This window comes from Aethalodelphis obliquidens, unplaced genomic scaffold, assembly GCF_003676395.1.
Source record: "Aethalodelphis obliquidens isolate GAN/ISIS:26980383/991018 unplaced genomic scaffold, ASM367639v1 scaffold66, whole genome shotgun sequence".
NCBI lineage: Eukaryota > Metazoa > Chordata > Mammalia > Artiodactyla > Delphinidae > Aethalodelphis > Aethalodelphis obliquidens.
This window is the reverse complement of record NW_020838010.1, coordinates 6,843,772-6,869,695: the sequence shown is the minus strand read 5'-3', so window position 1 is coordinate 6,869,695 and position 25,924 is coordinate 6,843,772. Positions and strand designations below refer to the sequence as shown.

Here is a 25,924-nt window from a genome sequence, read left to right as displayed (position 1 = left end):
GACGTGGGTTCCATCCCTGGTCGGGGAACTAAGATCCCACATGCCCACTAAGCCCACGTGCTGCAACTACTGAGTTCGCAGCCCACAACTAGAGAGAAGCCACGTGCTGCAACAAGGAGCCCGCGTGCTGCAACTAAGACCCGATGCAGCCAAAATTAAAATAAAATAGTTATTAAAAAAAAAAAGATCTCTCTGAGAGCATTTTAAGGGAAGCCTGATTGTCTTAGTCTTTATAGGTAATATGAAAGGATTTCTCTTTGTCAGACCTATTGCCTTGGATCCAAAAGTAACCCGTCTGTTCACCTCAATCTGTAAAAGCAGCTCTATGGCAGAAATATGGCTTTCTGTTGACGAAACCTACTTACTATTTACAGATGCCTTAGAAGGCAGCAGTGGGCTGGTGGTGGGGAGGGAGGAATTGAGGAGAGAGATTCACTGGACCTCAGTAAGAGAAATGGCATCCCCTTATGAGTTTATGAGACATAGAAAAAGAAACAGCATCGTGTTGATTCAGCCTGGCTAGCTAATTGAAGGAAGACTTAAATGCTGGAGTCTCAGAGGAAAAGCTTTCATAATCCTGAGTCAAACGTGTGGGATCCAGCATAGTAAGGTGGAAGTGCACTAGACTGGGAATCTCATCTCTGTTCTACTTCCAGCTCTGTTACTAACTTGCTGTGTAATCTTGGGTAAGTCTGAGTTTTACTTCCCAATATATGAAGGAGGATTGGACTAGCATTGCCTCCAATATACTTGCTGGCTCTAACAGTTTGTTCCCAAGGTTCCATTATGTAATAATCGAAGCCTACCAACATGAGAACACTACAAATGGAACAGGTAAGATGAAGAGGGTGGAGCAGGGAGAGAGGGTCTGTCCTGCTTAATTAATTTATGTAGGAGAAAAGAAAGGTAATCCCTGACTGTTGGGGTAAGTGACCTTTAATGCTTAACTTCCTGTGAAATTGTTGGTTTTAGGAATATAGACTCAAAGAGAAGTGTAGAACTGCAAGTAGTGATGTTTCATTGAAGGGAGAGTATTTTTTGATTGAATGGATATGTGGAGACATGAATCCTTTTAGTTTCAATCATAAACTATTATTCTTCAATAATAAAAAGATGAATAAATTGTATTCTGTGACAGTGAAGTGCTCTTTTAAGAAAGAGGTGGTAAATTCAGATTTGTCCTTACTGTATGTGGTGTGAAAATGGTTTGGAGACAGGAAAAACTGGATAAGGAGACCCCTGATGATGAGATCCTCAATTTAGGAAGGGGAGATTGGATGGGAGAGGCAGGAGTTGAGGCAAACTCTCAGGTTTCTGCTTTGGGCAACTGGGAAGATGATGGTGCCATTTACTGATATAGGAAATAACAGGGAAGAGTAGAACGGATAGGAGAGTAGAAGATGATGATGATTTTAATATTTAAGAAGAAATGAAGCAAAGTTCTGAGTTATCTGAGGTTTTGGTGTAGATTCTGAGCTTTGTCATTATTCAGATAACTTTCAAATCCTGGTCATAGCATATGATGTGTAGAAAAGTGTGTGTGTGTGTGTGTGTGTGCGTGTGTGTGTGTGTGTGTGTGGCGGGGGTGGGGGTTGAAGGGATATGTTTGTTTGTTTTGCTTTTTTTTTTTGCTCTCATAAGAAGAATGAGACTAAAATCCTCCTTTCCAATTATTTTGGTTCCAAACTTGATTTTTTTTCTGTTTAAATGGTTCAAAGGGGCACAGTTTTCACAAGTCTTGATAGAAAGCACACAGAGAGTTCCCAAATGTATTTTTAGTCACATTTAGTCCTTTTTGAGGTATGATAAAGTTAAACTGCTATATTTTTCCTTCTTAGAGTAGAAATTTGAAGGTATTAAATCTTGGAGAAATGGCTTTCATTCATTTGGATATCAGATGCCTGTATACCCTTCTTCTTTGCACAGCATTCGGCTCTACTTTGTCTTCAAATGCTGAGATAAAAGGTAAACCAAGAATGGAGTAGTTTTAAAATTAGGGATATTAACTGCCTTTTCAACCTACCCTATGAAAAGTGCATAACAAGTAGATGGCTTGTTATTGGAAATATTTCAGGGAGTCCATACACAAAAGATATGTTCTTACTAGTCAGCCTCATGTATAAGGTAACTGATGATAATAAACATTTTGTGGGATAAAAGCCAAACTAAAAGACACTTTCCATACCTTTCTGTGTAGTCTTTTCTAACAAAGAAGTTAATTATCCGAAACCTCATTGCCTGGTACCCAACTAACTGAAAACTTTCCTTTATTACTATCCTTAACTTTTAAGACAATTAGATAAATTTTCAAAATACAGAGATTTAAAATAAAATTTTAAAATAATTACAGAATTATTAAATCATGTCTAATGAACTTTTCATTGCAGAAGGTAATTAGAACAATGCATTTAACAAAGATTTCTAATCATAAAAGTTGAAACAATAGTATTGTCATTTCATCCTCAATAGAAACCTTCTTTATTGGTTCATGCAGGTCCCATTTCAAATCATTATTTGTGCCACCGTTTCTTTCTGTTGATTCTTTTCCTCACCTCAACAAGTAATATGAAGTGAAGTATTAAAATGAACAACAGGGCAGAAATGAGAGGAAATTGTTAGCAGAAAGGCAACATGAGGACAGTACTATAGTACTAGATTTGCTAGTAGGTTTAGTAAGTTTATAGAATAATTTGTTTGTTTTTATTGCTTTTTAAATCACCAGATGAGGGAGCCATTGCCTCCCACTGCCCCCACCCCCTCAAAATAAAACAGGCTGTTTCCTGTCACTCTACTCAGCTGCCTGCCACTTTTTCTTGAGCCCTTCCAAAGAGTGGCTCTGGTTTGCCATGTTCTACAAATACCTCTGAACTTCAGTTGACTAGAGGATTCAATTATCCTGAATGGACCAACAAGATCTGCCTGTTCTCCTAATTCTTAAGGCGCTTAGCCATAGTAGTCATATTTTATATTTTCTATCCCTTTTTTCGTGTGGGCCATGATGTTATTTACATATGGTAAACACAGGATTAATACTGACTGATTCTTGCTATGAGAGAGATTTAGGTAATAAAGTGTTCCCATCCTAGACTAAATTCTTGTCTATATGACCACAGAGATAACTCCATGTTGAATTTCTTATTTCCATGAAAACTTATTACCTAGCTTGGCTAAGTCACATTTTACATATGCAATTCCTTAAAGAAGGGACAACTATGTAGCAGTAACCTAGATTTTTAAAAACAGCTTTATTGAGATACAATTTAAAGGATATAAAACTTACCCTTTTAAAGTATACTGGGCAGTGGTTTTTAGTATATTCACAAAGTTGTGTAACAGCCACAACTATCAAATTCCAGAATAGTTACATTACCACCAAAAGAAACCCCAAATCCATTCAGTAGTCACATCTCATTCTCCCCTCCCTCCAGCCCCTGGCAACCACTAATCGATTTTCTGTCCCTATGGATTTGTCTATTCTGATATTTCACATAAATGGAATCATACAATATGTGGTCTTTTGTGGCTGGCTTCTTTCACTTAGCTTAATGTTTTCAAGGTTCATTCATGTAGCATGTATCAGTATTTCATTCTTTCTTATGGCTGGATAATATTCCATTGTATGGATATATCACAGTTTATCCATTCATCAGTTGATGGACATATGGAAGTAATCTAGATTTAGCAATCTTTGTCATAAGATACAGGATAAAAATTAAAATATCTTATTGATTTTTTTCAGTTAATCCTCCTCAGGATTTTGAAATAGTGGATCCTGGATATTTAGGCTATCTCTATTTGCAATGGCAACCTCCACTGTCTCTGGATAACTTTAAGGAATGCACAGTAGAATATGAATTAAAGTATCGAAACATTGGTAGTGCAAGCTGGAAGGTAAGTAAAGCATGCACTTAAGATATTGGAATGATTATTAGTTTTCTTGTGATTCCTGATGTCAGTGTCTACTTTTATTCCTGTATCTCAATAGCTATTATTAAGATATAAGCTGCATGCTAATGAGAACCTACTGTATAGCACAGGGAACTCTAACTCGCTGCTCTGTGGTGACCTAAATGGGAAGGAAATCCAGAAAAGAGGGGGTATACGTATACAGCTGAATAACTTTGCTGTACAGCAGAAACTGACACAGCAGTGTAAAGCAACTATACTCCAATAAAAAAAAAAAAAAAGAATATTCTTCACAGTTTCACCACATTTTCCTCCTGAGTTATCTAGGCATAAAATGGCAATTCTTTTATTTGTATTGGAAAAGAGTGGACATTTCAGTTATTTCTGAAATAGTAATTACAATGTCCATTGCATTAAATCAGCTTTTGATTGATTTATGACTCATTAAAGTATTGTATCATGGAATAAAAGTTCTTAAGAAAAAAATAATAATAAGCTGCATGCCTGCTGCTATCTCCTGTGCATCCTGCAACATCTGTTTTCACCCCACCCAGTATTAAGTCTACCATTGGAAATACAGGAAAAAAGAAAACTTGGTCCCATAGAATACGGACTTGAAGAGTACTTACACATTTTACCATATTTCAGAGTTACTTATATACCTGTATATGGGTCTTATATATGCTACTGGGCTATGTGAGCTTTTGCTCTGTAGGAATCAAGCCTTATTTATCTTTGTACTCTCCCTACAGAACACAGCATGGTTCTGTGCATATATTGTATTAAGTGCTCAGTGAAGGTTTACTGAATTAACTATTTACATAGTCAACAAGCATGTTTATTCAAAGATTTTGGTTGTACAAGGCATTCTGTTACCTTCCTAATTCAGCTAGGTAGTTTCAAGGGACAATTCAAATCAAACATTCATTGTGCAACTTTTTTCTCCAAACACTCCACTAGCTAGGTATCGGTAATAGAAGGATAAATGATACATGATTTTAGTCCTTCAGGAGGTCGCACTTTGTCTGGCTTTCTTCAGTTACCTCCAAGATTTTATATGATTCCTGAAGAGTTCATATGATATTTGAAATGTGATAAATTGTCATGTAATAGGCATATGGTACATGAAAATTCTCTCTCAATTTCAACTTGACGGTTATAGCTCAAAAGTTCCTCCCATAGAGCCTTTTTTTTTTTCCAGAATTTTTTTTAATGAGATGCTAAGATTCAAATGATCTCATCAAATGATATAATATGCAGAAGTGAACTCTGCCAGAAATATATCTGGGACATTTTATCAGATAATCATCAGGAATTTCTTAGATATTGGGAACTCTCCAGGGTGTTAATGACTTTTTAGCCTTATTAATGTGGCTCATGATACCATTATTGTTTTAAGCTTAACTTTGTCTCATCTTTTTATCAAACAGACCATCATTACTAAGAATCTACATTACAAAGATGGGTTTGATCTTAACAAAGGTGTTGAAGCAAAGATACACACACTTCTGCTAGGGCAATGCACAAATGGATCAGAAGTTCAAAGTTCATGGTCAGAAGCTACTTATTGGATATCACCACAAGGTTAAAACAAAGCTCTCTTTTCATATTTAATACTTTCAGAACAATCTATATGGGAAGTAAGTCCCTTAACCTTTATACATCAGATTACATGTACAATTGAGAATGTTGCACAAGAGAATCCTTCTTAGGAGTGGGTGACTGGCCTTTTTGAATTCTTTATATCAGCAAACACATGTGGCAAAACCTACATCTTATTAGGTTAATATAGTTCCCAGTTTGGGGCTCATATTAGTAAATATGCATGTGACTATTTATGCAACTGCTCAGAGCATCCTAGAATTATTAATTTAGTACTTTTGCATATGCTTACACTAGTACCAGTAAATAAGCCCTCAAAAGTTTTTGATTTTTCATGTCCCACTTACAGTGAAGTGATTTGCAACAACTTCCTTTTGGAATATTCCTGATTATGTTGATTGCTAAATCAAGTGGAGAGGTCAAAGGAAATGAAATAAAATTGCATAGTTATTTCCCATATGAGTCATCGTCATGTCTTTCAAGCATTCACAGTTTTTTCATTTCTTAGGAAATCTGGAAACTAAAATTCAGGATATGGATTGTGTATATTACAACCGGCAACATTTACTTTGCTCTTGGAAACCTGGCATGTGTGTCCATTCTGATACCAATTACAACTTGTTTTATTGGTAAGTATTTTTATAATAAGAATTCCATATTAGGAAGATATCTATCAAAATTAATTCACAGTATGAGTAACTGTATTTTCATTAAATTAAATTCATTATATCTTTTCAGAGTTGTATTTATGATGAAGTTTATTTACAATTATTTGGGATTTTCAATGGGAGTAAGTAGGTTTAGGCTGTAGCTACTAGAAGGCACTCTATGGGCGATAATAAGGAATGCAGTCATTGTTTCTGTACTGGATTAAATATTTTGTATCTTTTAGATAGATGGAGTTATGACCTAAAAAGTTTTGGCATATTTCATATTCTTGCCTTTTGATCCTTTTTCTGACTTCCCTACGTTTGTTAACTGTCACTAAGGCTTTTAAACTTACAACCATCTTGAATCTTCTATCTCCTTCATTCCTTAATTTTTTCATGGTAACATTAATCACCATAATCAACAATGACACTGCTTTGCAAGGTCTCACATCTGTTCTTTACTTCCCATTTCTACTGTAAGAACTCTTCTTCAGGCTTATCTCGTTCCACACCTGGATGATTGCCATAGCCTCCCAAATGATGGTCTCTCTGCTTCTAGTCTCTCCCCTTCCTATTCATTCTGCACACTGTAGCCAGATTTATCTTCCTATTCTTCTATTTTCATATGCCATTCTTTTGCTCAAAAACTTGCCGTGGCTACTCATTGCCTCCAGGATAAAGTCTAGGCCATTCAAGTCTCTGCCTCACTGCATCACTGCCTTTCCAACATTACCTTCTACTACCACCAATGTGAATGTTCTGCTCCATTTAGACCCATCTCTACATATTTTTCTATCCATGTTATGATTGATCTTTTATGCCTTTGTGTGCATTGGTACCTAGAATACCATCTGACTCTCTCTTTCACTAACCCTTATCCATCCTTCAAGACCCAGCTGGTATTCAATTTCATTAACCCTTTACTGCTCACATTAGCTTCCGTTCAGTTTTTCTCTGAACTATTACTTATTATAGTTCTTAACTACTTATTGTCTAGATGACCTTTAAATTTTTGTCTCCTTCCTCTCTTAAATTTTTAAGAGATTGGTGGGCACAAACTATTTCTGATACTTCTCTTGACCGTCTCTGCTGTGCTATGCCCATAGTAGATTATCGCTAAATAGTCATTAAATGAATGAACCAAATGATGATAATAACATCGGTAAGTTGATAGACAAGTATCAGAACTTATGCATTTTTAAATAACAGAGAAAACAAGAGAGGACAAAGCATTACTCTTTGTTGAGTCTCAGGCACAAATTATCATGGTGTTTTTCTTTAGAAAATTACAATGTATAAGCAATAAGGTATAAGCTATTAACAATCTCCTGAGTACTGGGTTCTAATCCATATTATGGCATCACTTAACTTAGTGGTCTCGGGCAAACAATTTCTTGTTTTGGGGTCTCAGTTTCCTCATCTGGAGTTGGATGGGTCAATTTCTACGTTCTAATTTATTTGTTAATTAAATAAATTCAATAAATATTAAGCAATTATTAAATGCCAGGCATTGTTCTAGATAAAAGGAAGTATGAATAAGGCAAAGTCCCTGCCCTCTTGTTCATTGTAGCTCATGTTTAACATAACTTTATCCTCACCTTAGTAAAGTAGAGAGGAATAAATATTGACATTTTAGAGACTGGAAAATAAGGGTACCGTGAGGCTTTCCACTGGCATAAAGTAAATTATGTAAAGTCCAGCCTAGAAGGCAAATATCCCAAACTCTAACCAGGTGAACTAAACCAGAGAGTACAATTTTGCAGACTTGGCCTAAAATAAATACTTGGCATAAAGTGAATTCAGTAGAGTCCTGATATTTGTACCAGCACCTTATCAGCTGCTAGATTAGCCTCATTGCAAACGGAATTTTGGCTGCTTTTAAGATAATGTCAATTTGTATTACAAGTTATTCTTTAGGAAAATAAACCAGGCATTTGTTCCTTTGGAAATCAGTAGGGAAATTCTCCCCTAATTCCCATTAGCTTTATTACTGAAAAGAGGTTAACTTTCAATGATATGGCAACATTTCTTGCCTAGGAGAATGGGAAGTTAGATATTTACTTGCCAAACAACTCCTCTTTTTCTTTTTGAGCCCCTGTTGGCTTTTCTGAGGTTTATCTCTTGATGTGTATTATATCCTCAGAGGATTTTAATTCATTTTATTAAACATAATGATATTTTGTAAGTCTGCTTTTATTTTTTATCAAAAAATTTTCTCTTAAATTTTAAAAATTTTATATATCTTTTATATTTAATTTTTGTTTTATATTGGAGTATAGTTGATTTACAATGTTGTGTTAGTTTCAAGTGTACAGCAAAGTGATTCAGTTATACATATACATATATCCGTTCCTTTTCAGACTCTTTTTCCATATAAGTTATTACAGAATATTGAGTAGAGTTCCCTGTGCTATATAGTAGGTAATTGTTGATTTTCTATTTTATATATAGTAGTGTGCATATGTTAATCCCAAACTCCTAATTTATCCCTTCCCCCTTTGGTAACCATAAGTTTGTTTTTGAAGTCTGTGAGTCTGTTTCTGTTTTGTAAATAAGTTCATTTGTATCATTTTTTTAGATTCCACATATAAGTGATATCATATGATATTTGTCTTTCTCTTTCTGACTTACTTCACTTAGTATGATAATCTCCAGGTCCATCCATGTTGCTGCAAATGGCATTATTTCATTCTTTTTTTTTATGACTGAGTAATATTCCATTGTATATATGTACCACATCTTCTTTATCCATTCCTCTGTTGATGGACATTTAGGTTGCTTCCATGTCTTGGCTACTGTAAATAGTGCTGCTGTGAACATTGGAGTGCATGTATCTTTTTGAATTAGTTTTCTCCAGCTATATGCCTGGAGTGGGATTGCTGGATCATATGGTAGTTCTATTTTTAGTTTTTTAAAGAACCTCCATACTGTTTTCCATAGTGGTTGTACCAATTTACATTCCTACCAACAGTGTGGGAGGGTTCCCTTTACTCCACACCCTCTCCAGCATTTATTGTTTGTAGACATTTTGATGATGGCCATTCTGAGTAGTGTGGGGTGATACCTCATTGTAGTTTTGATTTGCATTTCTCTAATAATTAGCGATGTTGAGCATCTTTGCATGTGCTTTTTGGCCATCTTGTAAGTCTGCTTTTAAATCTGTTTTCTTATTAAAAAATCTGTTTTCTTCTAATAAGTTCTCCAGTACAATAGAAAAAAAGCAGTATCGTTTAGGATTATCAATATAAACCCCATATTTTCTTAATAGGAATCTTATTCTTTGATTCTCAAATCCTGTTCATGAGTCAACATAACCCAAGTATATGAGTAAGAATTCTTGCCTTATATCTGAGATTTTATAAAGACTCCCACCAGATTGTAAGCTCTGTAAAATCATGGCCTGTCTCTACTTTCCTTACTATTGTAGCCCTAGCACTTATCATAGGATCTGGCACATAGTCGGTGCTCAATGAGTATTGTATGTTATTAAATGATTTTTTTATTTACCTAGTATCTTACAATAATTGAAAATTGAATACCATGCTACTAGAAGATATTGGTAAACACAGTTCTTACAACACTTCTTTTTACAGGTATGAGGGCTTGGACCATGTGTTACAGTGTGCTGATTACATCAAGGCTAACGGAAAAAATATTGGATGCATATTTCCCTACTTGGAGTCATCAGACTGTAAAGATTTCTACATCTGTGTTAATGGATCATCAGAATCCCAAGTTATCAGACCCAGCTATTTCATTTTTCACCTTCAAAATATAGGTGAGGTAAACAAACAACTTCAGAATGTTTCCAGTTTAGGCCATTTACAATTGACCATGTGGAAGAGAAGAGATAGAGATAGAGATAAAGGAGATACCTACAGAAATGCAAAGCCAGAAAACTGGGGGCCAACAGAGTATGAGGAAGCACTGATTAAATATGAAAGTATGGAAGATAAGGAATTGAATGAGTATAAAGTATCATTTTCATTTAGAACTCACAATTTGTTTCCCAGCTTGAGTCTCTCTGCTATAAAGTTTTTTTTTTTTTTTTTTTTTTGTGGTACGTGGACCTCTCACTGTTGTAGCCTCTCCCGTTGTGGAGCACAGGCTCCCGACGCGCAGGCTCAGCGGCCATGGCTCACGGGCCCAGCTGCTCCGCGGCATGTGGGATCTTCCCAGACCGGGGCACGAACCCGTGTCCCCTGCATCGGCAGGCGGACTCTCAACCACTGCGCCACCAGGGAAGCCCCTGCTATAAAGTATTTTTGTCCAGTGTTGGTGATGGAGTAATTATGGAATCACTTATTCCAGGCCTCAATAGGCAAATGGGTGGATATTTTCTGAGTTTGTGTTCTCAGTCCTAACAGTTATGAGAATGACAGGTTCTAGGGTCAGCCATACCTGGGTCTGAATCTTGAATTTACCACTTTCTAGCTGTATGACTTTGGGCGAGTTACTTTTAACGTGTTTCAATTCCCTTATCAGTAAAATGAGGATAATAGAGGACCACCTCATAGATTTATTGTGAGACATGAATAAGTTTATGATGTAACATTCCTGGTTCACTGCCTGACACATCATAAGCTCTAAATAAGAATTAGCTATTAATAAAAATAGTAGTAGTAATATGTTGTGGTAGTTGTTTCTAGTGTTATAAAATGGAAAAATGACTGTAATGATTTGGATCATCTAACTTTTCTCTTGGACTTAAATATTTGTCAATATGTGACTTATCAAAAAATGAGTTCCCCAAATAACCAGGTTTCTTAATAAACTAATCTTGGTTGGCAAGCAGCTTTGATTTTAATTCTCATTATAGTGAATAGTCTTGAGCCACCTAATTTATCCTGGAGGCTTCTGTTAGTAAGTGTCCCTAGCTTTTGATAAGGGCCACTGCTAAACTTTAATAACCTCCATGTTGAAATTATTTCCTTCTGCTTTTCAGTTAAACCTTTGCCACCAGACGACCTTAGTCTTACTGTGAAGAATTCAGAGGAAATTAACCTGAAGTGGAGCATTCCCAAAGGACCTATTCCAGCAAAGTGTTTCATTTATGAAATTGAATTCATAGAAGATGATACTGCCTGGGTGGTATGGATATTGCGTTTATTTGAGAAAATCATGAACATAGCCTTTTAAATAAAATGGCAAACATAAGAACCAAAATCAGTTGCTATCCACATGAAGAATAGAACATGACATGTACCTTAGTTTAACTTCCAGAAAACCAAATAATCAAATAATCTAGTGGACAAAAGAAAGATGCTTGCAGTCTGAAAGTATTATCAATCAATTATACCAATTTTAAAGCTACATAGGTCCTTAGAGATAATCTAGTCACTTGTTTCCAATATTATGTCAAAAAATTAAAGTTGTCAAGCACATGCATAAGACGGATTGCGAAGAGGCCTCATGTAAAAAGAACACAAAGCAAGAAGCACAGACAAACATAAAAACCACTTCTTGAGGAGCAACTATCAGATCAAAATCAGAATAGAGCCTGGCAGGGCTACCAGAGAATTGCTTGTAGCAGGGAAGAGAGGCTAACTGGGGAAGTAAGCCATGGTTCCAAGACTGATTACCCCCCAGCGCCAGCAATGTGATGATGCCTTTAGCCCCACTGCGTTATATGTTAATTTTATTCATTGGTTTCCAACTTAGGGAGTGGTGGAGACAAGTAGGTGAGCCATTATTTCTAATCAATTCATTTCACTTACAGATGAGAAAACTGGGAGTTGAATATATTTACAAGTCCCAAGGAAGTGAGTTGACTTACAATCAAATTACACAGCTAGAACTAGAATCCAGATCTTATTCCCAGTCCACTTTAACCTACATTACATTGTGCTGTCTCCCAAGAAAAGTTACAACAAAAGAAAAGCTGGTATTTTGGATGAGAAACACTCTTCAGCTCTTTGAGATGCAAAATTTAAGTAATCACTTCAGTGATTTTTTTTCTTTTGGTTGTTTTGAGATCATCCAGCCTTGTGTATTCTCATATTGGAAGGGGTAGTTTCATGCCAAGCCCTGAGCACTATTACACTGGTCTTATGATGATTAACCAAAATAAGAATAAGGGAAAAAAGAAGCTTTGTGTATACGAACTCTACAGTTTCCATAGAAACAACATTCACATGATGACTCTTTTTGCTAACTCAGTATATATAGCATTTTCCAATTTATGGAATCTGGGAAATTTGACACTAATCCAAAATGGGTGTCATAAGCACCAAAACTACCTAGGAATTTTGCCCTGTCACACATGCCCTTTACTACTAGTAATCCATTATCACTATAGAAAAAAATTTAAATATAAATAAAGAAGAAAAATGAAAAATAAAACACCATACAGAGAGATAACCACTGTTAGGATTTTGGTATATACCTTTCTAGTCATTTGATGCATTTCTTTCATGTAACAAAACCCACTTAGAAAATGACAAATCAAATGGGGTGTGGCTAGCTGCAGTTAGATCAAATAATGATATCTCATTTTTACCTTGGCTTTCAGACTACCACAGTTGAAAATGAAATAAACATCACAAGAACATCAAATGAAAGCCACGAATTATGCTTTTTAGTAAGGAGCAAAGTAAATATTTATTGCTCAGATGATGGAATATGGAGTGAGTGGAGTGATGAACAATGCTGGAAAGGTATAAGATAAAATAACAGTAACTAGAGTATTTCTAGCACTGTTTGAGGAAGAAGATGCCTTACTGGATGTCATAGGTCACTACAGTTCAGTGACACTGGTTATGAAGGTCATAGGGTCAAATCTTCATTATTTTTTTATTGAAGTATGAGTTATAGGTGTACAATATAGTGATTCACAATTTTTAAAGGTTATATATACTCCATTTATAGTTATTATAAAATATTGGCTATATTCCATATTTTTATAGATGTCTATAACATTAATTGAGCTGTATCTTTTCCACATTCCAAGAGTTAATAGATTCTGTTTGATTCTTCCTACTTGCATTTGACAAACTAATCTTACCTGTTTTGCCTTGATTTTACTAGTGGATTACTTTCCAGTGGTAGTCTTAGCTCCAAAGTATGGTGGCACTATTCTCGAGCTTCTTATATACTAACTAGATGTTAACCAAATCTGCATGTATTAGTACCAATTGTAGTCGTACATTTACTCTGAAGTTTTACTTACAAGTATATATGTACTTTATCAGAATCTTGACATTATTGTGTGCCTTCTTTATATGGTTTGAAAAACTATGTGCTCATTATTCAAATTTTTTATAGTCTGTGCCTTTTCCCTATTGAGAGTTAAAGGAATCCATTTACACAATTTTAGAAAGAAGGAACAATCATAAAATATGTTGACATGGTTATTGAAGAAAATATATTTAAAAAAAGAACAGTAACTAAACTATTTTGCTAACTATTGGCTAGCAAAATAATTTTCTCTCAGTGTATTTTGTAATTATGGAAGTCAAAATACTCTTGCATATAGTCTATAAACAGAGAAGATAAATTAGCAATCACCACAATCGAACATAGATTTATGGAAAATCTAATGTTCAGTTTTAACTAGTTTAAGAGTCTTGTTATAGTTCAGTCATCAACATCTTGTTTTTCTGACTGTCAGTAAAGAGAATATGCTAGTTCTTTGCGGGGAAGCCTATTGTAATCAATATTTTCCTATGCTTTCAATTTTCAAGAGAACAAATCTTAAAGCAAGGATAGGTAGCATACACTTGTTTTTGAGTGTCTGGTACTGTGCCTAATGAATATTTTTCTAATTAATATGTCATCATTAGTAAAATGAACATTCCGTTCACTTCCAACACTGATTTAAAGTGACTTATGATAAAAGACATGTTTAAATTAAATATATTTGGGATTGACGTGTACACACTGCTATATTTAAAATAGATAACCAACGAGGACCTACTGTATAGCACAGGGAACTCTGCTCAGTACTCTGTAATAACCTAAATGGGAAAAGAATTTGAAAAAGAATAGATACATGTATATGTATAACTGAATCACTTTGCTGTACACCTGAAACTAATACAACATTGTTAATCAACTAGACTCCAATATAAAATTAAAAATTAAAAAAAGAAAATAAACTTTCATAGAAGACAAAAAATAGCAATATAAACTAAAAAATCTTGAGAATGAGGCAAAATATTATTGTACTTCACAGTATACTGGCTTTATCAATAGAAAATATTAATAGTTGTTTGAAATTGAAGGAGATTAACTCAGCATTGTTCTTTCACATAAAGGTATATAAATACATATACAGATATAGATGCAAACATAATGGCATTTCTATCAATCATCTCCTTTTATGTTGTTCCATTATAATAGAATTTGTGTTTGACTGTAATCTCCCTATTAATATAGTGGTATCATTGTTCTCTTTCATACACGAAATATTTATTAAGCACTTACTATGTGTCAGACTCTTTCAGGCACTGGAGATATAGCAGTAAAAAAAAAATCCTTGTCCTCATGGAATTTATATTTTATTCCCAAGTTGAGTAGAGATAGACAATAAATAAAGAAGCCAAATATATCATATAATCAGGGCCATGGAGAAAAAATAGGAAGAGAGAGGAAGAACTCAATTAACTAAAGATATATGGAATCAGAAAGAATACTTACTTGTACTGTTTTTCATTTTTGTCACTAATATAAAAAATCTGGAGACTCTGTGGAACTGACATTGAGAAAGTCATGCCCTGAATTATATCTTGTTATTATTCAGTGCATGGTTTAAAGTAGATATGGTGAGTTTTTAGGCATATCCTCAAAATATACATCCTTTTATGTATTTTATATGCAATCTTTTTTTTTAAATTGAAGAATAGTTGATTTACAATGGTTTTTTTTGTTTTTTGTTTTTGTTTTTTTAATTTTTTTAAATATACACTTAACCATGTTATTTATGACAGATTTCTTTTGCCCTGATGGGTATCTCTTGGTAGACTCTTAATAAATTTCAGATTAGGAACAACGACTTTCCTGAGATGCATGTGGTCTTTAGTTCTTTTGGACATTTCTTATTGGATGTTTTAAGTTATAGAAAAATAGCACAATAATTTTTTTTGGAAATGACTATAAGATTAACTCTACTGAAACTTCACAAAAGAAGCCTGTTTTCCCACTGTTAATTTTGCATGCCAAAAAACTTACGTTATTAGTCATTTCTCTGGATTATATCGTTGCAATTCTTAACTGAACTGAGCCTATGAATTTGGTAATTTTCTAGTAGAAAATAAGATCCCAAGGGAATAGGACAAAGAAAAATGTGGGGTTGGAGGTAGGTTTGAGTATAGATATAGGCCTAGGATTCAAAGTGTTCCATAGTATTTCAAAACATGTGGGAGATACTAGTTTTAGAAGGACAAGCTTTGTGTACTTTTTAAGTTTATCTAGTGATTGCTCATTTCTTGCTATGCAGACAAACCATTAAAACTTCATCCCTAAAAAAAGAAAAGAAAAAAAAGAAGAGAAAAACCTCATGTCTTTAGGATCCAGAATGTGAGGCAACTTTAAAAACATGACCTTTAAAGACTAGCTCCATTATTTGCACTGAGGCTTTTATTGAAGACCTGCTTTCACTCACTACATCATTGTATGATATAATGTAAACATTTGAGTTATTGAGAGTTAAGAGATACATACACAAGACATGTTTATCTAATCACTTGGCTAATGTTTTATTGTTTTGTTATTATGAAAAATTCGCAAGGTCAAATTTTAAACAAAATCATATAAGAAAATAAGAATGGGGCTTTAGGTAGTTATTTTTCTAAGCAAAATAAAGAGCTGTCACAGTTCAGTAAAGTAGTACAGCAAAAAAGTGCACAAATGAAAGGAATGCTGTTCTCAAGCATCACTATGGTATCTAGGTACTGGCAAATATGGCAGAAGTTGCCAAGTTTGACTCAGTTCTTCACCATTTACTAGTTTACTTATAAAATAATTCAGTTTTTAAAATAATTGTACACATCTAACCCTTCCTCCTTTTTGGTGATTTTAATCCTAGGTAACACATGGAAGGAAACCTTAATATTTTTCATGATACCATTGGCTTTTGTCTCATTACTTGTTTTGTTAATAACTTGCCTTATTTTGTATAAGCAAAAAAGTTTGCTGAAAACGGTAAGTTGTGTGACATTACAATGTTTAGTCTGAGATAGTAGATAAAAAATATTTTGCATTTAGAACTGATGGGCCTACATTTTATAATTTTGCCTGTACACTGTGAGTGTTCATTGATGTTGTGTAGACTATGATAATGTCTTCAGGGAAAGTACAGTAATTTAAAAAATCAACCCTAAAAAGCTACGTTTTGGGGTGGATTTACTTTTGAATGGAATATAAGAATAATGTTGTAGAACATGAAACACTATTTACCTCTAGATAAAGGAAAAATATGAGAATTACAGGAGAAAAGCAGGATTGGGGAAAGGAAAGAGTGACTTAAAATGGACATAGACTGAGATATACTACTAGTGTGCCACAGGCAAAAGATCACAAAGATTAAAAAAACTTGGTGCGTACCCTCCAAGAGCTCACACTCTAGTTGGAGGAGCTAGAATCTATACAAAAAAATATAACCTTCATTATGAGCTGATTTTATCTGATTGCTTTTTGAGTTATACAGATAATGCTATAGAATTTCAGAAGATGGAGGGACCACTATGGGTTGGTGAGCTTTAAGGAGGAAGTGTGACTTGGAGAAAAAAAATATCTTAATGCCAGGTCTTTTAAAGATAAAGAGAACTGTGAATGTGTGTGAAATGTTTTGCTTTATTTCTCTGCTGAATGCTTTTTTGTCTCTTTCTCTGAGTTATTAATCTAAGTGAAATAGTTTGTGTTATTAATGACTGTTAATAATGGAGCTCTTTCTTAATTTCAGATTTTTCATACCAAAAAAGAAGCTTCTTCTAATCAGGTGATACAGTGCTGACTCAGTAAATTCCAGGGTTATGGCCAAATGTTAAACAAGAGCCTTATCAAACTGAATTTTTTCCCCAAATGTTGAATAAATCTTATCTTGAAAGCATTGTTGTATTTAAATAAGCATTAGATTATTAAAATCCTCAACTAGTAGCAAATTATCTGAATCCTATTAACAGATTTTTTTCTTGTTAAAAAACAAAGTTCAACCAATTAAATTGACAATCTAATTGGCTTTATTAGATGATTGTGAATCAGGCAGTATCCCATCTAGCAAGTAGAAGGGTGCTCTGAGGGGTTGTACAAAATAAAAGGTTTTTATAGGAAGAAGGATGGGACAAGGTCCTATTAGCAAAAGAAAAAAGAAAAGATTATTTTTAGACCAAGACATCTTTTCTGAGGGGGAAGGGAAAGGAAAGGGTTTTATCATGCAGATTGCCTCTTCTTCCTCTTAGGGGATGTAGAGGGCCCATGTGGCAGATGACCTCATTGGTGCTGACCAGAAAATTCCAGGCTGGTTGATTAAGATTACATTTCTGGGGAAGGTCAAAACTTCAGTTAGGTTAGTTGTTAAATCTAGGTTTGGTATCATGGGCTTTAGCACAAGTTATGCCTTTTTGGGCCTGTGGTTTTTCTCTTTAACATTCCTCAATCCAAGATGAGAGTGCTGCATGTAGAAAATTCAAGGGAGGGGTCAGAATCTAATCTGTGATGTATTCATAAAGCAATGTGATTTTGTGACTTTCACTGAGCCATAGAGATATTGTCAAATCTTGGAAGATGAGATTCTAGTTTTTTTTAACATTGCACTTGGGATGAAATTATTCACCATGAATAAGGTTGTTTGGCTTTAAAAATAACCTGTGGAGAGGATTAATAAGAAGCAAGAAGTTTTAAATACATTCATAGTCTAAATGTGTGCTTCACGTTTCATCAAAAGGTGGGAAGAATGCAGTGCTTAAAAGGCTGAAAATAATGAAATGACTAGAGATCATATTCGAAATATTCAGATGTCACAAACTACACAATACAAGCCTGAGAGTTTCCTATACTAGTTGGCAGGCAGTATTTCCTACTTTCTGATGGTGTGATTTTTTTTTTTTTTTTTTAGTTCAGAGACCAAAAGGCACAAGCCTCTGAAATCAGTAAGAAGCCTTTCAAAGTATATGCAAACTTCAGACTAATTGACAGTTGACTTCTAGGAGAAGACGTGTCAACCTAGTTATAGACAGTTACTTTAAAATTTAGAGAATAATGACCTACAGATTACAATCAAGTTTTAATTTGGATCAATATCTAATATTATTCATAATGGTTCTACTCTGTGGTCCACAGACCAATAGAGTGGGCATTACCTGGGAGCTTATTAGAAGAAATGCAGAGTTCGGACCCCAACCCAGACACAATTAGCAATCTGCATTTTAACAACATCCCCAGGTGATTCATTTGCATGTTCAATTTGAAAAACACTAATATATTGCAGTATTCTAGAATGAAAAAGACTAAAATAATATAATGGAGAGGTAAGCCCATGGGCAGAGTAACTATAGCTTTGACTATCATTGGCACTGATCATCTATCTCTAAAAGGGGAAACAAGAGCTAAAACTGAGATGTAAACCAGAATACCATCCTCTACTATCACTTGTAATCAGTGATAGGATGCACCACCATTTCCTTAAGTAGACCTATCCTTGTTAAACATTAAAACCCCCAAGGTAATATGAATTAAGACATAACATGTTTGGCAAATTACTCTCAATTCAGGGCTTGCTAAAGTTGTTCTTAGTGTGTTAAGGGATTGTGGGGAGGAAGAAGGAGTGTGGAAGGGAGAGGTCATGGCTAGGCAGGGAAATCGCAGGCAATCCCATCCTTGGAGGCTGAGTGGGTCTTTGGGACCTAGTATTTCAATTCCCCTGTTCAGAACGTGCATAGCAAGCTCTTCTAATCAAAGATTTCTGGAATCCCTGCCATAAACTTAGCAGTCCCTACCAGAATTGCCCCAATAAACTGGCTATAACAACCATGTGGCACCAAATCTGGACAGAGCTGGACCTTGCAAAAGGACCCCTGGAACTCCTGGCCTGCTAGCTGTATAGGTTTATTAACCTTTAAGTAATGTGACCCCAAATTTTCTGAAATTGAATTTTTTGAAATTGAATTTTTTGAAATCGCTCTCTCTCTCATTTTTGTTTTGCATTATGATAGAGTTTTAAGGTACTGAATATTTCCCAAATGCTTGGTATATACAGAGTGCCTTAAGCCATGGTCCCCCTCTTGGCCATCTGTCTTCTGCCACCTAGGGCTGCCCTAGCCCCTTACTTTGAACCCCCCTCCCCTGGGCTATCCCAGCAACTAAGGAATAATACCTTTTATATCAGGAGTTCCTTAGGATCCTACTCTTGGGCAAAAGTGAGCGAGGATGGCTGCATGGGTATGTGTTCTGTGCAGTTACACAGGGCCCTATTCTTGGATGCTTGGAAGGGCCTCAGCCATGGTTTAATGATCTGCTGTCACCATCTTGAAATTTTTAATCATTTTTGAAGAAGGGGCCCCATATTTTACTCTTTACTGTGTTCTGTTAATTATGTAGCCACTCCTGAGAGCCAGCATCAGTTCTGAGTTAGTTTTCTCAGGATGTACCATTAAAACATTTTGGACATCACCCCTGGTTTTTTATATCGGTAAATCAATAATTAGAACCTTAGAAATCACTCACCACCCACCCATCATCCATTCATTTGTCCATCCTTCAATCCAGTTCAACATTTATTGCACAATACCATATTCCAGACACTGTGATAGTCACTAAAATAGCCATCCAGCCTGAGACAGTCATTTGCTTGAAGGGGAGAGAAGTGACATTTATTGAGTGTCTACTATGAGTCAACTTCTATGCAAGGTGCTTTATATAACACTATTTCAATAGTCTTTCAATCCTCATCACAATCTGAGAGGTATATAAAGTGCCCATGTTATAAATAAGGAAAAACTTAGGCTAAATAATACACTTAAAGTGTTAAAGCTAGAATGGGAATTCATTATTATTTCCATGCTCTGAACAGCCCTAGGTTTCATTCACTCTAAAAATAAGTTATTTGAAAAAGCACTCCTAGATTGGTGGCATGAGGAGCTCGATGGAGCCTATCAGCAAAACAACCATAACTGGTAAAAATTATTTTAAAAAAACAAATATTTAAAGTATCTAGAAATTGCTCTAAAAGCCTACAGCAAATGGAGAAACATTTATTCAAGAAAATCTGGTACATCTTGGTAAGATCAGCTAGAGTCTATGGCGTTTGAACCATGAACTATTCCCTACCTCCCACCTTTCCCAGCTCAGTGCAATGGGAATTCTATTCCAGGTAGGTGTAGCTAATAACACGGGACTTGCTCTTTTTCCAGATTTCAGTTTAAGACAATGATTTCTCCCCAGAAGGGGTTGGCCACCAGCGTTCTTTATCCTTCCCAGCTCTGTTGCAGAAGCTCTTTTCCAGGCAAGAGAGATCTGAGGCTCCCTTCCTCCACACAGCTCACATGCATAGGACAGAAACTCTACCCCAGGCATAGTAAGCTGAGAATACTAGGCTTCAATAATCTTCACACCAGTTTCCCTGTAGGGCAGAGGTTCCATTCTGTGAGAGACAAACCAAGAAGACCAGCGATGCCCCATCCCCTCCTGCCTCCCAGCCTAGAGTCTTGCTTGTAACGGGTGGCACTGCAAGAGTAAAAGTTCCTGCTCGCATCTCTGGAGCAGTAGCACAGAGGTTCTGCAAAGGGTGAGAGTCAGGCCATAAGAACAGAGAGCTGTGTAGCTCTCCCTGACTTTATTTGGAATAGAGACTGAGGAAGTTCAAGTCTAAGGGTGCTGTAAAGAAATGCAGATTTTGCTGGTGAGGAATCATAACACAAAAAGGCAGAAGAGGATATAGAGCTCTATAACATTTCTGTATGTCACTGTCTTTAAGTTAGTATAAATCTGAAGTAGATCTAATAAGCTGTATACTGAAAGTCCACTTAACCACTAAGAAAATAAATATAAATGTAGAGAACAATCTTTAAAGTAATTCAGATGCTACACTGAAAACATTTACAAATGAAGGCAATAAAGCAGAAAAAGAAAGAAAAAACATGAGTCAGAAAAAAACAAAAAGTAAAATGACAGTCATAAATTCAATCATATTAATAATGACATAAAAGAAGGCTATATGAGGGCTATACGTACTCATTATTTCCCAGTTCCTCTCATTGGACGAGAGTTTGGGAAATGTACATGTGAGCGTGTATGCATGCATGTGTGTATCCTCCTTATATACCTCAGGCTGTGCTATCACAAAATGCTGGATTGTCCCCAACCCATGTGAATACCTTTCTCAACCTGCTCAGACTCTGACACCCCACTCCAGACCACCCTTTCACAGACATGCCCCCCTTACCCTGCTTGGGCTTTGATATTTTGTGCTGGGACTCCCCCATGTGCAGATACTCTCCTTGTTCCACTCAGCCTCTAACTGCCCACACAGGGATGCCCCACCTCCATGCACGGATGCCCTCCTCACCTTGCTTGGCCGCTGATTTTCTACACTAGCCTGCCTCCCCCTTGTGGATTTCCTCTTCTCTGGACTTAGGCTTTTACTCTGCATGCCAGGCAAGCCTCCTATTTAATATCCTCCTGACTAAACTGACTTCTTGTGTCAAGCTGCTCGGCTCTGTGAATGCTTCTTAATCACACTTGGCCACTGACTGCCCATAACAAGTCCTAGCATGGTCATCCTGTTTACCCTGCTCACGTTCTGACATCTCATACTACACACCTCCCTTTCCTGCTTTTGTGGATCTTATCATCTCACCCTTTTTGAGTTCTGACTCTCCACACTGGGCTACTCTGACTGCATGGGTATTCTCTTCACCCCCACTTCACCTCTAAGATATCACTCTGGGTCACTATGATTCCACTCCTCCCTGTCATGGATGCCTATCTTGATCTATCTCACCTAATTGCTTTATGATGAGTTGCTCAGCAAGAGGAAGAAGGGGAAGGAAGGGGGGTCTTGAATTGAATTTGGAAGGACAAGTGGGCATTGCCAATCAAAGATAGATAAAGGGCATTTTGGGTAGGGAACTTATATGTGAATTATGGGGTATAGAAAAATAATTTTTCAAGCTTATATTTTTTCCAGAAGGTTACTAAATAATTGCATCACAATTTGTTGAACAAACTCTCTTCTCCCGATGCAAAATGACACCTTCTACCTTTATCATATACTTAATTTGTATGCATGTGTGTGTGTGTGTGTGTGTGTGTGTGTGTGTGTGTGTGTGTGTGTATCTTAGTCCGCTTGGGATGCTATAACAAAATACCACACACTGGGTTACTTATGAATAACAGAAATTTATTTCTCACAGTTCTGGAGGCTAGAGGTATAAAATTAGGGTACCAGCATGGCCAAGTGAGGGCCCTTTTCTGAATTGCCGACTTCTTTTGTATTCTCACATGGTGAAATGGGGCTAGGGAGCTCTGTGGATTCTCTTTTGTAAGAGCATTAATCCCCATTCTTGAGGGCTCCACCCTCATGACCTAAGCATCTCCCAAAGGCCCCACCTCCTAATATTATCACACTGGACATTAGGTTTTCAACATGAATTTTGTGGGGACACAAACATTCAGACAAGAGCTGTGTGTGTGTGTGTGTGTGTGTGTGTGTAGTTGAGTTTATTTCTGGGCTCTCTTCTTGCCTAGTGAGCTGTAAGTCTAATCATGTACCAGTACTAGTCATGTACCAGTACTTCTCTATTTAACTATGTAGTCTAATAATATGCTTTAATATCTAGTAAGGATAGGCCTCCATGCTCATAAGTCTTCTTTTCCAGAAATTTCCTGCCTCTTCTTAAATGTTTATTTTTCCACATATATTTTAGAATTAGCTTGTTTTATTCCCCACACCAATCATATTGGTATTTTTGTTGAGATATCATCATAATTATAAAATAATTTGTGGGAGAATTGATATCTGTACAAAATTTTTCCAATCCAAAAAAATAGGTATCTTTCCATTTTGTCAGGTATTATATTGTGTTTTTCAGTAGCATTTCAGAGTTGTCTTCAAATAGCTATTGCATGTTTCTTGTTTAATATATTCCTAAGTAATCATCTGTTTGGAGCTTTTGTAAATGGTGTCTTCCATTATAAATGTAATTGGTTGTTAGTATATAGGAACACTTTGTTTTATATATTGTTATTTTTACCCAGCCATCTTGCTCAATTCCTTTAAAGTACAGTTGTCCCTCATTATCTGTGGGAGATTAGTTCCAGGACATCCTGCCCCCACCACAGCAGATACCAAAATCCACAGATGCTCAGGTCCCTTATATAAAGTATCATAGTATTTTAGTTTTTGCATATAACCTACACACATCCTCCCATATACTTTAAATCATCTCTAGATTATTTATAATACCTAATACAATGTAAATGATATGTAAATAGTTGTAAATACAATGTAAATTCTATGTAAATAGTTGCCAGCACATCATGAATTCAAGTTTTGCTTTTTGGAACTTTCTGGAGTTTTTTTTTTTTTTTTAATCCACACTTAGTTGAATCCTCGGATGTGAAACCCATGGATAGGAAAGGCCAACTGTATATAATAATTTTCTCTTGGGGTCTCCAGATATACAATTATGTCATCAGTAAGTAATGCTAATGTTACCTCCATCACTCTAGTTTTTAAAAATGAACTTAAAAAAATCTTAGAACAATTTTAGATTTACAAAAAAAAGCAAAGATAGTACAGAGAGTTCCCATATGTCACACATATTATTATTAACTAGAGTCCCCACTTTATTTCTAAGATTTTTCCTACTAAGATTTCCTTAGTTTTTACCTAATGTCCTTTTCCTGTTCCAGGAACCCATCCCAGATCCCACATTACATTTAGTAGCCATGTCTCCTTAGGCTCCTCTTGGCTGTGACAATTTCTCAGGCTTTCCTTATTTTTATGACCTTGATAGTTTTGAGGAGTACTAGTCAGGTATTTTATAAAATGTCCCTCAACTTGGATTTGTCTGATGTTTTTCCTATTAGCCTGGGACTATGGATTTTGGGGGAGGAAGACCACAGAGGAGGAGTGTCCTTTTCATCGAATGATACCAAGGTTACATACTATCAACATGACTTGTCCCTGTTAATGTTGACCTTGACCACTTGGCTGAAGTAGAGTTTGTCAGGTTATTCCACTGTAAAGTTACTCTTTTTCTCCCTCTCCATATTGTTGTATTTTGGGGGAAGGAAGTCACTCTGTGTAGCTCACTCTTAAGGAATAGGGAGTTATACTCCACCTCCCTGAGAGCAGAATTACCTACATAAATTATCTGGAATTCTTCTGCATGGGAAATTGGTCTACTCTCTCACGTTTGTTTATTCAATCGTTTATTTCTAGCAGTGTGAACTCATAGATATTTATTTTATACTTTGGGGTCTAATCCAATATTACTTTATTTATTGTGTTGCTCATATTGTTACAGCTTTGGCCATTGGGAGGTCTTTCCTGTCTTCTTTGACATAACCCCATCACTGTGGGTCTTTTTTATTTTTTAGCACTTCTTTACTTTTTGACACAATAAGATCCTCCAGGCTCATCTTCTATATTTCCTCTCTGAGCCCTAGAATCAGTAATTTCTCCAAGAAGCCTGGTTACTTTTATTGGAAAATAGTATTAGGAACCAAGATCTGTGCTTATTTCTATGTTGTTGTTTCTTTCAGATTTTAGGAGTATCATTTCTTTTAGACCGTTTCAGCTAACAGAACAAAGAAATATATGTGTGAATACTCATATCTCATAATCATATAATATACTCAAATCATATTAGTTACATATACAGATATCTATAAATATTTCTATATATAAATATTTCTGTTTAAAAGTTATACTGATATATCCAACAGTAATACATTACCACATGAATCACTTTGCTATCTATAACCTCCCACTCCAACAGTGAGAAACCTGTCTCCCAGCATCTGCCATCTATTTAATTAGTTGTTAAGTTCAAGTATACATGTATAACAATATCAGGATTGTTAACCTGTACCCCCATGAGAACGAACATTATCAACTAGAGTACAGTGCTTTTTTCTTTCGCTTTTAGTCTTACAAACTCTTATCATTTCCCAAGTTACTTGTCAGCACCGTTTTCCTCCACCCTCTTAGTGAGGTTGTTTCATACATTTGTAATATAGTTAGATTGTTTAGTCAAATTCTGCATTCCATTCTCGATGTCAAAATATATTTTTTTCATATGCATACATTAAGATTCGCTTTTTGTGCTGTAAAGTTCTATGGGTTTTCACAAATGTGTAATGTCATGTATTAACCATAACATCATACAGAATAGTTTCACTGCCCTGAAAATCCTCTATGCTACACCTGAACCCCTGGCAACCACTGATATTTTTATTTATAGTTTTACCTTTTCCAGGATGTCATATAATTGATAACATACAGTGTATAGCCTTTTTCAGACTAGTTTATTTTACTTAGCAACATGCATTCAAGTTTCATCCATCTCTTCTCATGATTTGATAGCTCATTTCTTTTCATTCCTGAATAATAATCTGTTATATTGATGTACCATAGTTTGTTTATCCATTCAGCTATTAAAGGACATCTTGGTTGCTTCCAGTTTGTGTGTGTATGTGTGTGTGTGTGTATGTGTGTGTGTGAGAGAGAGAGAGAGAGATTATGAATAAAGCTGGTATAAAGTTTGTGTGCATGTTCTTGTGTGGGCATTAGCTTTCAAATCAGTTGGTTAAATATCTAGGAGCAT

General features: G+C 35.7%; 1 protein-coding gene across 2 annotated transcripts; it reads left to right on the top strand.

Moving 5' to 3' along the window:
• The first annotated feature begins 859 nt into the window (after positions 1–859).
• IL13RA2 (interleukin 13 receptor subunit alpha 2) lies at positions 860–17,109 on the top strand. 2 transcript variants are annotated; one of them, XM_027089548.1, is made up of 10 exons: positions 860–866; positions 1,844–1,965; positions 3,740–3,891; positions 5,337–5,490; positions 6,017–6,137; positions 9,752–9,936; positions 11,104–11,249; positions 12,670–12,814; positions 16,183–16,298; positions 17,059–17,109. In XM_027089548.1, exons 2-10 carry the CDS (start codon positions 1,872–1,874, stop codon positions 17,107–17,109), a joined length of 1,164 nt encoding a protein of 387 aa, XP_026945349.1. In that variant the 5' UTR covers positions 860–866; positions 1,844–1,871. The 2 variants fall into 2 exon arrangements, with proteins under 2 accessions (XP_026945349.1, XP_026945350.1); XM_027089549.1 differs by lacking the exon at positions 860–866 and having other exon boundaries at positions 1,585–1,965.
• The last annotated feature ends 8,815 nt before the right edge of the window (positions 17,110–25,924 follow it).

Coding starts and splice junctions, on each gene's coding strand:
- IL13RA2 (XM_027089548.1), top strand. CDS start 1,872: ATGGCTTTCATTCATTTGGATATCAGATGCCTGTATACCCTTCTTCTT. Junction 3,892..5,336: donor TTGGTAGTGCAAGCTGGAAG/GTAAGTAAAGCA, acceptor TTTATCAAACAG/ACCATCATTACTAAGAATCT. Junction 16,299..17,058: donor AAAAAAGTTTGCTGAAAACG/GTAAGTTGTGTG, acceptor TCTTAATTTCAG/ATTTTTCATACCAAAAAAGA.